We start from the raw sequence: 14,878 nt of genomic DNA, 5'->3' as shown, positions 1-14,878 counted from the left end.
ATTATGTGGAGAGTCTTGATCAGATCTCCCAGCATAAGAACGATGATTTATCAGTACAAGATGATCAATATATCAAAATATTACTACAGTTTCATAATGAAAGATTGGAACTTCTTTTCTGTTGCTGGATGCTTTCCTAGTATCTTATTTTGATGGAAGAGATTCTTAAATGTGAAAAATCAGGATGAAAACTTTTGTCTTATCAGAAGGCTTGAAAGAATTTTTTGTAAGGAGTTTTGTAAGGCACGAAGAATGGTGAACAAACGTATTTTCCCCTTGTTTGCTTAATGAAGGGGCTTTGAGGAAGTCATAGAGATTAATGCTGCTGCACTCCAGCAAACATTCAACATGCATGATAAAAGATCACTACAATTATTGTATATAGTTGGTGCTTCTACAGTACATCTTCTTTTTCTCTTTTGTTCTTTTATATATATATATATATATATATATATATATATATATATATATATATATATATATATATATATAATTGGAAAAACTAGAAACGTGAAGGCAAAGGGTTATAACACAAACTCAAGATATTAGGACAAGAAAGAATTCAATGCACACACTAAGAGAGGATGTTTTATAACCATTGTTTGGGTATGACTTGATCCAAAGAAATACATAAAAAAGGAGGAACATATTTATTTGTGAAAGCTATAATCATGTCCTGGTTATGTTTATCTATCAGAACGGATAGATCACAATGAGTCTACAGTGCACATAATAATTAATCCACATTAATCACTTTGATAAACATAGTTATTTGATGTATTTCTTTGGATCCATCCATACATCACTCTTGTTTGGCACAAAGAAAACCTTCCCACATCACTTCCATTGGCTGCTGCACCTATGGCCCTTGTAGGCCCCTGCTGCAGACCAATGGAAGCCCCTGTTCTGTGTTCTATGGTCTCCAGCATGTCACGCTCGACCCGAATCCGGGAAAAGAGGAAACAGTGAACGGGCCCCGCTGGCTTTCCCGAATGTCGACCAATAACTAACTGCCGCGTCATCAGGCAGTGATATGTATCTGGTTACGTGGGCTCCTGACCTTTTAATTCCTTTTGACCGTTAGGTAGCAGTTATATTGAATTCGATGTCTATCTTCTGTTTCAGTTCCTCTTTTATATTATGCATATGCATTTATCAATGACCAATGCAAATTTTCGTAGAGTATATATGCATTTGTCACCATCATTGACATTATATAAAATTCTACATTTTTAATCGTATTTAAATTTCATAAAAGTATAAAAGTAATGGTGTTTTATAAGGTATAATATAAATTAAACTCTAATTAATTTACAGTCACTAAAGGAGAATAACTACATGTATTTTTTTTAAGGTTTTGAGTGGATATAATATTAGACTAAGCTTTAGAGGGACGTATACGCAATTATGCCATATCAATAAAACACGACATGCTTTCTTCCTCGCGCAGTTGAGGTGCTTCTTTCGCTCTCTCTTAATCGCCACCTCCTCTGGATCGGATCTCGGAAGGCCTCCGGAGGGCGCCGATGTCATCAGCGGCGGCTCCCGAATGAGTCACATCTGCAAGGATTCCCCGATCTCCGCGAGGAGTGTCCCGGCGGCGTCGTTGCTGCTCCGGCCGGAGAGGAGAAACGCCAGCGGAGGGCAGCGGCTTGGTGATAGATCTCTTCTCACGGGCCGCATCGCTAGCCCTCCGATCGGGTCTGTTCTCGAATCCGACGGCCAGGAAGGACCCGGTTGTTCTTCTCATTGAATTTGTTGCTTTTCCTTTACGCCGCTGCCATCGGTCTTTGTTATGCTTGCTGATTTACCTCTCTCTGATCGTGGTTCCTTTTGTAGAATCGAATGAATCTGTTGGGAAAGCCAAGATTAATTGGAGCGTCATGGACGATTTGCTCGATGCTGACTTCGGGAAGCACGATTATGATTGGTAAATGCTGCAGGATCAATCCGTTTAAACTTCATTCTGAAGGTTTTCTTGAGTTCGTGAATCATTGATGGAAAACACTGCAGATTTCACTGTTTGTTATGCTAAGTTGTTCACAAGACTCGATTAGGGCATTTATAACACTGGCATTCCAGAGTTGCACGTGACCAATCAGAAAGCTTATAGTTGGGCATGATTGAGAACCATCGTAACAAGTACAACAGATTCAATATCGACCAAGCTTAGCTCAACTGCTAAATACCCTGACGTCTAGGTAAAAGGGCGAAGAGTTCGGTCACTACCAGGTGTTACCCCCTTGTTTAACTCTAATAGGACTTAAGTGCCTGGTCTTGGCCTTTGTGTCCCTACTCAAAACAAAGAACTACCATCCAATTTGACCAGACATGAACTGATCTGTTATGTGGGACAATGAATGCCAATCTTGAAATTCTTATTGTAGATTAATTTTTAAATTCTAGAGAAGCATCACTTTTTCATAGCTTTGCAAGCAATATTACTTCTGAAATTCTATCTTCATTTGGTCTGCGCCTTGACGAATACCAGTTCTATCAGATTTTTTTTGGAAATCAATTTCCTACTTAGTGACTTTGTATAGTTTGATTCATATTTCTTTCTACTTCGTATTTGGTGCATGTGTTTTATACAAGTGGATGATCCATATATTGCCATTCTTGTCTGTTGTTTATGATTTTGGTATTCACTCATGATATTATTGTAATTGATGTGTAAATATCTGAGGAATGTGCAAAGCAATATTTTGATATCTCATATAAGCTCTGTGCCAATGATTTCAACAGGTTAAAATGTCAGAAGTGGTGTGAGGATACAAAGAGGGAAACCTGGAAGACTTTACTAGAAACATTGATTTAAATGTTCTTGATTTAATTTTAAGTATTGCTTCACACAAAGTTCAATGATAGAAAAAGATCCATGTTTGCGACTCCAACTATTTGGGACATTATAACTTGTCATTTTGTGGTGGTTGCGCACAATGCTATCCTCTCGGCGGATGAGTTGACCACACTACTAAGTAAAACTACTACTGTAACATAGGATGAATTTGACTCCCTAGAAATGAAATATGCATGATTGCTATACCCAACTACAGCGATAAGATCTTTTATATTCTTTTTATCATCTTACACTAGTTTGTACTTTTCTTAGTACCAAATTCTCAGATTTTAAATGAAACTAAATGTCTCTACACTCCAATGTTTCTTAATACATTTAGTATTAAGAAGTTCTATTTTATCTAGTTCTGAACTTCCATAAACAGTTCTATTTTTGCTTAAGCAGAATCACAGTCCCGTCTTGGTTATAAGTATCAAATTTAAATTCTTAAAATCACATAGATTAACTACTTGCTCATCCAATAGTGCAAGTTACTCAGCTTTGGTAAGTCATAACTGCCTTATATGCATTATTGAAGATGACGATAGATATGGAATCATTTCTTTAAGAATTTAAATTTGATACTTATCTTCACTAAAACAGTTTGTGGTATAGATGTTGCTAGAATTATATTTTTCAGTCCTTTTTTGTGCATTACAAGTTGACTATCTTTTATCAACATTATTCATGAAATTTTGGAGCTAATTACATGTCAATTTATATTAATTATTAACAGGCTTCTAACTCCCCCTGCAACTCCACATGCTGCTTCCTTGGTTTCTATTGAGAAACAATTACCTGCTGCTGCACCTAAGCATAGTTCTACTGCTAGATCATCCTCAACTGCAAGAGCATCTAGGGTTTGTATTATGTACATCTGAATTTGGTTTTTCAATTACATATTTTTCTAAATTAATTCCACTTATAGAATTTTTTATTCATAATGATGATTTGGTATCCTGATTTATGTATCTATCCATGTGCCTACTTTTCATTGAAGAAGATAACCACTATCTTTGATTTAATTGCATACTAGTAACTTCTCTTAAGTATTTGAACTTTTATGTAGTCAATTTTGCCCCTTACCATTGAATCTAATCAGATGATTGATGAGCCTTAATATACATGACTAAAACGAGAAATTTCCATCACTTGTGAAACATTCAAAGCATTCATGTCATGTTACTAACTATTGAATCTCGAATTTTGATGATGAAATCAATTGATGAGTTTATGGACTAATAAGCGTTTGAGATAAGTGACGCAGGAGAAACTTCGATCATGGACTTGAACCATCGAAAGGCAAATCGTTGAAGCAGGAGAATCAGACGTTGGGCCAGAGAGCATCATGTCAGAGATTGGATGTCGAGCCAGAGGATTGGTCGACGTGCCGGAGGATGGACTTCGTGCCGTGAGTTTGGGCATCGGGCCGGAAGGATCAGGTATTGTGCCAAGAAGATCGGATGTTGTGGAAGGTTAACATGTTAATAGATCGAGCAATACGTCGAAAGAAAGGACGATGTGTCAAAGGTTTAAACGAAATGTCGGATAAATAAATGACATGCCGAACAATGTGCTGAAAGCTTTATAATTGTAATTAGAGTTGTTAAGTCTTGATCGAAGTTATTTAGAGTCTAATTGAGTTGGTTTTACGGCGTAACCATATCAACTTGATTAGGAGCCCATTGGGCCTGAACTAGAGTCGAATTGGGCCTGTTGGAAGGTCAATTCAGTGACCTAGGTTTGGGTTGGGCGGTGGCACTGCTAGGCTCAAGCGGTGGTACCGCATGAGAGCCGGAAAGCACTGTTTGTGCTTTTCCGAGAATCCCGGTGGTAGTACCGCTAGTGTCGGCGATGGTATTGCCCAGGCCGACGGTGGTACTGCCAGAGCCCAGATTCCTGGGCTCTGTTCGGCGGTAGTACCGCCCGGTGCCGACGGTAGTATCGCTAGTACCCCGAAAACTCGGGGATTTGAATTTTTGGCTCCATTTTTGAAGTCATTTAGGGTCTATAAATATCTCACTCATGCTTACTTGATGGAGCAAAAATTCTAGAGCATAAAAGTGTTGTAAAATCTCTTGAAAAGTGTTTAAGTCTCTTCCTCCTTAAGTGTAGAGGTTATACTAAGGAGGTGTGAGGTCTTGTGTAAAAGAGGTGTAAAGGTTCTTTCCTAAGCCTGTGAAAACGAGAAGGGTTGTAACAAGGGTAGTTGATCTTCGCCCGTTGAAAAAAATATCCGTAGTAAAAGCCGGTGGCCTCGAGAGAAGAAGAATCGGGAGTGGACGTAGGTTAGGACAACCGAACCACTATAAATCGGTTTGCATCCTTTTCTTATCTTCCCTTATCATTACTTACTGATTTACTTACTACCCTTACTCATATTTTTAGTTCAACACATTTTCGATACGGGTTTTATCGATCAAAATTTTCAAATCGGAACTTTATTTCGAAAGCATTAATTCATCCCCCTCTCTTAGTGCCTTTACGATCCTAACAATTGGTATCAGAGCATAGTTCTCTCAGTTGGTTTAACACCCAAGAGAGATTAAATGATTTTTTTTTGCAATCAAGAGGATCACTCTATCACTCGTCCTCCTATGTTTATTAGGACGGACTATACTTATTGGAAGACGCAAATGCAGATTTTCTTGATTTCTGTAGATTTTGATTTATGGAATGTCGTTGAATGTGGTTTTCAAAAATCTTCTAAACTGATAAATGAATGGAATGATATTTGGCACACACTTGAAGTTACTCATGAAGGTACAAATAAAGTAAAAGAATCTAAGATTAATCTTTTGGTATATAGTTATTGATTATTTAGAATGAAGTTAAGCGAAACCATTGGTGACATATATACCCGCTTTACTGATGTTGTCAATGGTTTGAAAACTGGTAAACGTTATACTAATCTTGAATTAGTTAATAAAATTTTAAGATCTATTCTAAAAAATTAGGATCCAAAGGTAACTGCAATTCAAGAAACAAAGGACTTTAACAACTTTCCTCTTGAAGAACTCATAGGATCATTAATGACCTATGAAATGACTTGCAAGGCACATGACGAACAAGAGGAAAACCTTCCAAAGAACAAGAAGGATATTACACTTAGAACCAAAGAAGATCACTCGAGTGAAAGCTTAATGATGATGACCTTCTCACAAGAAAATTTAAAAAGTTCATGAAAAAGAACAAAACAAATTCTGTAAGACAGGAATCTAAGAAACAAAATAAGCTTAAAAAGGATACAATAATTTGTTATGAATGCAAAAAGCTAGGGCACTTCAATGAGTATCTACAATTGAAGAAGTTACCAGCACAAAAGAAGAAGAAATCACTCAAGGCAACTTGGGATAAATCAAGTGTATCAAAAAACGAAGAGCAAACCAATAAAGACGAAGTAGCAAACTACGCATTGATGACTTTCAGCGATGATGTATGTGACTCAACTGAAATTTCTTTACCTTATAATGAATTATTTGATACATTTCATTATTTATATAATAAACTTAAAACAATCGATAAGAAATATAAATTATTAAAAAATGATCATGTATCTCTCTTTAATGAATTTGATGGATTGAAAAATAAATATGACAATTGCATGCTAACATCTTGCACTAGATGTAAAGAAATAGGCTCACTCAAAAAGGAAACTATGTTATTACAACAAACATTAAAAAAATTTAAAATTGGAAATAAATCATTAAATATGATTCTTGCTAATAGAGATTATGTATATAGAAAGGAAGGAATCGATTTTGTGAGCAACGACACTTAACAAAAGTCAACTACGTTTATAAAAGGACCCATATTATATGTTCCCCCTAAAGTTAAATATAATTTTTGTAGAAGATATGGTCATTATGCTTATACATGTTCATTTAAAAAATATAGCTCTTATAAATTAGTATGGGTTCCTAAAGGAACCATAAATGATTTAATGCCAAAAGCTAAGAAATGTAGATCTAACCATGAAGGATCTAAAGTTAAATGGGTACCTAAAGCAAACCTCTCTTTCTTGTAAGTATGTCTCCAAACAAGAGCTAGGAGCAAGAGATGGTATCTTAATAGTGGATGCCCAAGGCACATGACCGGAGATTCAACACATTTCTCAAAACTCAGTAGTCGAGATGGAGGATGTCACCTTCGAAGATAATAATAAAGGGAAAATTATCAGCAAAGGAAATATTGGTAACAAATCAATTTTTTTTGTTGAAGATATTTTGTTAGTAGATGGCTTAAAACATAAACTTATTAAGCATTAGTCAATTGTGTGATAAGGGATATAAAACTAAATTTGAATCTAATACTTGCATCATAGAGATACCACATGAAAATAAATCTATGATTGCTTTAAGGAGCGATAATGTTTATACTATTGATCTTGATGATTTTCATGACGAAACTTGTTTTTCGGTTTTAAACGACGATGCATGACTCTAGCCTAGGAGATTATGCCATGCAAATATGAAATTAATCTCACAAATTGGAACTAAAGAACTTTAGTTTTTTTTAATTTTATAGGAATATATCTACGTTGTTTTCAATAAATTTCTCAAAGGTAAGAAAAATGATTTTGATGATGATTTTGAATTTGATAATTTAAATTTGAATTTAAATTCTTATCTCCAAAGCAACTTAGACACATTCATTTTCAAAGAAACCTTACCCAAGGAATGGAAGCATGTAGATGCACATCCTAAGGAGTTAATTATTGGAGATATATCAAAAAGGTATTCAAACTCGCTCTTCATTGAAAAATATTTATTCAAATGCATGAATCGAGAACTTTTACTATTTGTTCTTGTATGATTATTTCTTTTTACTAAAGAGAATATTTATCCAAACGAATCATGATATTATAGCTTGAGATTTATTTTATATGAATCAAGATATTTTATTATATGTTCTCCTATGATTCTTTTTGTTATTTACTAAAGAGAATATGTATCTAGATGAATTATGATCTTTCACTTAACTTCTTGAGATTCATGACTTAAGATTTATTTTATATTCAATCTCCTATGATTCTTTCTTTTCGTTAATGACTAAGAAGGAGATTTATCCAAATGAATCATGATCTTTCACTTGATATTTATAACTTGAGGTTTATTTTATATGAATCAAGATATTTTATTATTTGTTCTCGTATGATTCTTTTTACTATAGGAGATTTATCCAAATGAATCATGATATTTGTTCTCCTATTATTTTATATAAATCTTGATGATTACGACTTGAGATTTATTATGTACGATTCTTTTGTATTTATGACTTATAAACTCAAATTTGTTGATAACAAATGAGAAGAAGAAGAAGCTCGCTCATATTTGTATTGATGATAAAACAGGAGAAATAGCGATTATGTTGAACAAGGAGACTTATAATGCGTTTATAACTTTTCATTAGTAAAGACTCATGCCTAAATTTTACTAGTTATTTTTTGAAGCATGATTAAATATTTGGGCTTGTAATGATATATCAATTCGAATTTATCTCAACTTGAATTTAAGAGTACTATTGAAAAAGTTCTATTTTGAATTCAAGATAATCACATTTTTAAGATGATATAAAAAAGGAGTTTTGTTAATACCCATCATCAATTGACCTCTCATAACTTGAACTTATCTTTCATGTTATGATTGGAACATTTATGTAAAGGGAGAGAAGTAGCACTATGATACCATGGTATCATTCTCTTCTTTTTTATGATAACAAAGGGGGAGAGAGAAGTAGTAGCTTGTACATTTCAAAGAGAAGTAGTAATTTGCACATTTCTCCATTTTGTTGATGACAAATGGGGAGAAGTTGATTGTACTCTTTGATGGCATAAAAAATTATGATGTTTTAACTTACGATGATTTGGAATTATGCATATGATATATGCAATGATTACTTTGACATTTTAACTATGTATACGAAGTGTGCAATGATTATTTTGACATTTTAACTTTGATGTTTTGCATATGATCTTTGCAATGATTATTATTGAAACTTACTATGATTTCTGATTAAAATTCTTTCGACTTGAATTCAAAGAGTAGCATTGAAATGTTATCATTTTTTGAATTCGAGTTCATTTCAAAATGACATATAAATAGGGGGAGTTTAATTAAAACTCTGTCATCAATTAGTTGTCATCATAAAAAAGGGAGAGATTGTTGAACTCGGATTTTGATGATAAAATTGATTGATGAGTTTATGGACTAATAAGAGTTTGAGATAAGTAATGTAGGAGAAACTTCGATCATGGACTTGAACCATCGAAAGACAAATTGTTGAAGTAGGAGAATCAAACGTTGGGTTGGAGAGCATCATGTCAGAGATTGGACATCGAGCCGGAAGATTGGTATATGTGTCGGAGGATAGACTTCGTGCCATGAGTTCGGGTATCGGGTCGGAAGAATCAAGTATTGCGCCAAGAAGATCGAATGTTGTGGGAGGTTAACATGCTGATGGATTGGCAATATGTTGAAGGAAAGGACGATGCATCAGAGGTTCGGACGAAGTGCCAGATGAACAGATGACATGCCGGACAACATGTTGAAGACTTCATGATTGTAATTAGAGTTGTTAAGTCTTGATCGAAGTAGTTTAGAGTCTACTTGAGTTGGTTTTGGGGCGTAACCATGCCAACTTGATTAGGAGCCCATTGGGCTTGAACCAGGATCGAATTGGGCATGTTGGAAGGCCAATTAAGTGACTTGGGCTTGGGTTGGGTAGTGGCACCGCCAGGCTCAGGCGGTACCAGCCGAAAAGCACTATTTGTGCTTTTCCGAGAATCCTGGCGGTAGTACCGCTAGTGTCGATGGTAGTATCGCCTAGGCCGGTGGTGGTACCGCTAGAGCCTAGATTCTCGTGCTCTGTTCGGCGGTAGGATCGCCTGACGTCGACGGTAGCACTACTAGTACCTCAAAAACTCGGGGATTTGAATTTTTTGCTCTATTTTTGAAGCCATTTGAGGTCTATAAATATCCCACTCATTCTTGCTTGATGGAGCAGAAATTCTTGAGCATAAAAGTGCTATAAACTCTCTTGAAAAGTGTTTGAGTCTCTTCCTCCTTGAGTGTAGAGATTATACTAAAGAGGTCTGAGGCCTTGTGTAAAAGAGAGGTGTAAAGGTTCTTTCCTAAGCTTGTTAAAATGAGAAGAGAGGTGTAAAGGTTCTCTCCTAAGCCTGTGAAAAGGAGGGTTGTAACAAGGGTAGTTGATCTTCGCCCGTTGAAAAGAAGATCAGTAGTGAAAGCCTGTGGCCTCGAGGGAAGAGGAATCGAGAGTGGACATAGGTCGGGACGATCGAACCATTATAAATCAATTTGCATCATTTTCTTGCTTCCCCTTGTCATTACTTACTGATTTGCTTACTTACTACCCTTACTCATATTTTTAGTTAAACACATTTCCATTACGGGTTTTATCGATCAAAATTTTCAAATCGGAACTTTGTTTCGAAAGCACTAATTCACCCTCCCCTCTTAGTGCCTTTACGATCCTAACGCTAACCTCCATCTGATTGCTCATATTCTTCATGAATTGATGAACATCATGCCTACCTGCATGTTTGGACCAGCTTCTAAGTTATATCAGACAATCATTCATTCCTTTTTTCTTTCCAACTTGTTGGACTGGATATGCATAATTTTACTGAAGGATAATCTTTGAGATTTAGTGATTTTCAAAACCATGAGTGAGTTATTGTCTTGTAAGTAGGCCTATACAGGAGGTATTTACATGCACTTACCCAGAAGGATGGTAAAAGTTTGGAGCACTATGTTGCCATTGTTTTGGTAGAAGTTTGGAGTAGTATGTTGCCATTATTTTCCGACTAACACAAGTCCACTAATTTTTATTGAGGTTATGCTTTATGGTAATTATTTTGAAGTATTTTCTTTCTTTTGAAGTCACTTTTTCCCCTATTTATTCGATTGAGATGCTTTATATGGCAACAAGTATTTAACTTGTAATTTTGTTGTTGAACGATAAAATTTTTCATGTCACAAAATCACTTTGACAAAAGTTTCCTTTTTCATTCATATTGGCATTTCTTGAAAAATAAAAGAACTCATAGTTGAACATAAATCTGAGATAGAAAAAACATAAGGAGATGAAATCGACATGTTAATTCTTTTCTGCAATTTTGTGAACCACTTGAAAGTGCCAAACTCCTTTAACCCTGTTTGTTTGTATATTGAAAATTCTTGCTCAAGGAGAATTTATTGAATATCTTGCTCTTCTACTGTCTACTGTGCAGCTTTCTGCATCTCAAACAGAGAATGGCCATTCTGCAAGACCTGCCAGAAGTAGTTCGGTCACTCATGCTTCTCTCTCATCTTGCTATATATCTGATCATAACAAAACCTTGGTCCTTAACACAAACTCTATCTCAGTCACCTCAATACCATCAACCCCAATCAAACGGCCAGTAACCCCTTCTACTGCAAAGACATTGATACCAGTCTCTTATCCATTGCAAACACGTTCATTCACTCTTGTCAAAACTCGATCAACCTCTGGCCCTCCATGTATTAAACCTGAACCATCACATAATTCTAGGCCTGCAACTCCAACTTCTAGATCTCAATTCTCTACTAGTGCAAACTCAAACTCTAGTTTGGTGGCAGCCCATTCAATTTCCCGACCATCAACGGCCACTTGCCTGCCAATTTCTCGGGCAACAACATCGGCCTCGACAGTACGGCGCTCTCCATCTGTTGGGCGGCTTTCAGCTAGTAATGGTCGAATTCCACATTCGGCATCTTCTTCCTGTCCCAGCTCCCCAAATCGACAGCCTCAAGTTCCAAAAGGTTCAGCAGCATTTTCTTCTCGTCCCGTCTCCCCAAATCCATGGTCTCGGGCTCCAGTTTCTTCAGCATCTTCTTCTCGTCCCAGCTCCCCCCGACCTCGGGCTCCAGTGCAGCCAATTGATCTTCCAGATTTTCCTATTGATGTGCCACCAAATCTTAGGACAAATTTGCCTGAACGTTCTCTATCTGCCAGCAGGGCACGACCAGGAATGGCACTTGCTGTCCGGGCAAATTCAAATTCTGAAGCAGTGGTTCCTTCCAGTTCAAAACGAAAAATTTCTGTACCATTTGAATCTCGGAGTAAGTTCCCAGAAAATACACCAAAAGCTCCTCTACACAGCAACACACTTCACTCCAATTCACCTGAGGACCAAAAGCCTATGGGATCTGAAGCTGGACCTCGCAGGACTACTAAACTGGCTTCTGCTACAGAGAGCACTGGATTTGGAAGAACAATTTCAAAGTCATCACTGGCTATTAAGCATATGGTATGTTCCATTTTGTGCATGGAATAATATTTTCATCAAGCATTTAACTTCTTACAGGAGTGCTTGCCTCCTAAATTGAACTAAGATTAGACAAAGCTATAAGGTCATACATGCTTAATGAATAGTAGATCACACTCCTATGTCTTCAATATGTGTGTGTAGGACATCCGCCAGAAGAGCTTTGGAGGCATTCGGGGTGCATCAGTTTTTCCTCATAGTATTCAGTCTACGATGTCCAGTGGCCGAACTGTTCGAGCATCAAAGACGACTGTTCCTGTCACTAATGGTGGAATTCTTGTTGAAAATGGTGGTCACAAGGGAACATCTGGGGCCTTCAACGGAGCAGTATCGTGCAACATGAACACTGGTTCCAGATCTTCAGATTGGGAAAACCTCATGACAAGGGAGAGAATGGATGATGCAGATCTACATGGTAGCCACAAGTATGACGTGATCCTGATGAAAGAGGACTTGAAGAACACAAGCTGGCTTCTTGGTGCTGACGATAAATCTGACCAGGGCTCGGTATTTGATCACCGATTTGAGCCTCTGCCTGAACTCTTTGATCCCCTATAGCAAGTTTGTTCATAATAGTCTGTTTTCATTCATAATAGTCTGTTTTGTTGATTTGTGATTGGTGTTCTCTCAAAGGCCTGTTTTTGCTTACAACAAGAGGATGCTGATATTGATATATTTTTTATCCAATTGATATGAATAGACCACAATTCTTGATCCAGTCCATAATGTATATAGTACATATCCCATCATGGCTTTTAGACTTTGTATTTGCTGGAGAACATTGGTTTCCTTGTAGTTGGGTGCTTGCTATCAACGAGAATGCAATATTGTCAACACTGACTCCTTAAAACCTCCTCAGGAAGCATTCCATGTTGTAGAAGCTTCCTTGATAGGGCTGACTACCAACAATTATTGCGTTAAGGATTGAGGAAGTTGGCAAAACAATTATTGCAAAGTAACATAAACTATGGACTGCCTTGATAGGCATGCCATATTATTAGCGAAGATGACTAATTGCAAATGGTCAAACTTGAGTAAATTAGGATACTCTTTACTGATCACATGTAGCTCACATTCACGAGCGCATAAACAACTTTTTTTTTTTTTTTTACTTGCAAGATTACATACAATGTAGTTAGATTCCTACGTTAATGAGACCTTTATTCCTGGTAACCTCGTTTGACCCTTGCCCTCTCATCATGATCGATTGTGGCCCTTATCGATTGCCCAACCTCACCTCTCCTAGCCATTTGCATCTCCACACATGGGTTAGTAAGCAACATTGATTGTCTCCCTCCCCTTCCTTAACCACTTGCCTCGTATGTGAGTTGGTAGTGTTAGTCGCCTATGCCTTCTTCACGTGAGGGTCATGACTGACCATGATGAGAGCTAATGACCTAAGCGGCTACAAGTGAGTAGGGACATTGCTATATTGGAGATTATGATAAAAATATTTCAAGTTACGAGGATAAAATAGTCTTTTCATATTATTAGGGTGGGAATTTTTCAAACTTGAGACGTTCTACTACCAGAAAAACCACAAACCCGCCCCCCTATATATATATATATATATATATATATATATATATATATATACTAGAAAGAATATAAACAAAAAAAATTTAGAAATTAACAATAAAAGAATATACTAGAAAGCCGATAGAAGAAAACTAAATTATTCACTATATAAAAATAAATAAATAAATAAATGTAATGAGTCACTCCCTCTTGAGTTAACTCAAACTTGATCCCTCAATCTCTTTTACACTCTCAGATAAAATTTGAAAAACTACTATCTCAATAACGCAAGAGTATCAATAGTGTTTTTCTCTCTCCTTCTCTCACCAAAATCTTGGTTTTTATGGTGTACAAATTATAATACACTAAAAAGTTCTTTAACTATTTGAATCTATAATCTTAATCCTAATATTACAATAAAATAGAATGACTCATGCAAGTAATTTGAATCTAATTAAAACTCATCAAATACTTATCAACCCTTACATTAATTAAAATTATTTATGGATAAAAAGTAATTAGCATGATAACAAGGTGATTATGAAGGAGGGATAGTAGGTAGGCTACCTTAGCATTCATCTGATGAAATTAAGGTTAGCAAATGAGCCGATGATGTTTGGTGTAATGGATTATTATTTTTCATTGTATTCTGTGTTCACATGGCAATGACGTCCAAGTCGATTGACCCTCCTTGAACACTGTGAAGTTAGTGTTGGAGTTAAGAGCTGCAACCTATGCCCCTCTTCCGCCACTGTCATCATAACTCCAAAGCATCAGTGAAATGCTCATAAACAATCTCAGAATCTTGAGTTGTCATAGGTATCTTTCATGACAATGAGAAACCTGTTTCCTTTTCAGATAAATCTGACATTAGTTACCAAGGATATATATATATATATATATATAGATAAAGCTTTGGATCATATTCACCTCAAAGAAGAATCATATTTACCATTAACTTATGGAAAGTCTTTAGCTTTCTCCTTCCTTTCCATCCTCATACTGTGGTTCAAACGTATGGTACGCTAATATCTTAACAATAATCTTTGGGTGTTACGAGTTGCTTCCATCAATTATAACTTCGAGAAGGACTCTCGATTGAATTAAATTCTGTCATGAGTTTGAGGACTACAATGAACTTTATATATGTATGATTCATGACTTTGCAAAGAGTCTTATTTTTGTCTCACTTTATAATTTTACCTTTG

General features: G+C 36.2%; 1 protein-coding gene across 1 annotated transcript; it reads left to right on the top strand.

The window, feature by feature from the left end:
• Positions 1-1,425: 1,425 nt before the first annotated feature.
• Positions 1,426-12,870, top strand: LOC135677798 (uncharacterized). Its single transcript, XM_065190197.1, has 5 exons — positions 1,426-1,736; positions 1,840-1,930; positions 3,576-3,699; positions 11,094-12,134; positions 12,297-12,870. Exons 1-5 carry the CDS (start codon positions 1,550-1,552, stop codon positions 12,708-12,710), a joined length of 1,857 nt encoding a protein of 618 aa, XP_065046269.1. The 5' UTR covers positions 1,426-1,549; the 3' UTR covers positions 12,711-12,870.
• The last annotated feature ends 2,008 nt before the right edge of the window (positions 12,871-14,878 follow it).

Source organism: Musa acuminata, chromosome BXJ1-1 (genome assembly GCF_036884655.1).
Source record: "Musa acuminata AAA Group cultivar baxijiao chromosome BXJ1-1, Cavendish_Baxijiao_AAA, whole genome shotgun sequence".
Lineage (NCBI taxonomy): Eukaryota > Viridiplantae > Streptophyta > Magnoliopsida > Zingiberales > Musaceae > Musa > Musa acuminata.
Note: the sequence above shows the minus strand (reverse complement) of the source record. Positions and strands in the feature narration are given on the sequence as shown.

Excerpts from the sequence above, each read along its gene's own strand:
- LOC135677798 (XM_065190197.1), top strand. The coding sequence starts at position 1,550 with ATGAGTCACATCTGCAAGGATTCCCCGATCTCCGCGAGGAGTGTCCCG. Across the intron at positions 3,700-11,093 it reads CAACTGCAAGAGCATCTAGG|CTTTCTGCATCTCAAACAGA; the intron begins GTTTGTATTATG and ends TCTACTGTGCAG. Across the intron at positions 12,135-12,296 it reads CACTGGCTATTAAGCATATG|GACATCCGCCAGAAGAGCTT; the intron begins GTATGTTCCATT and ends ATGTGTGTGTAG.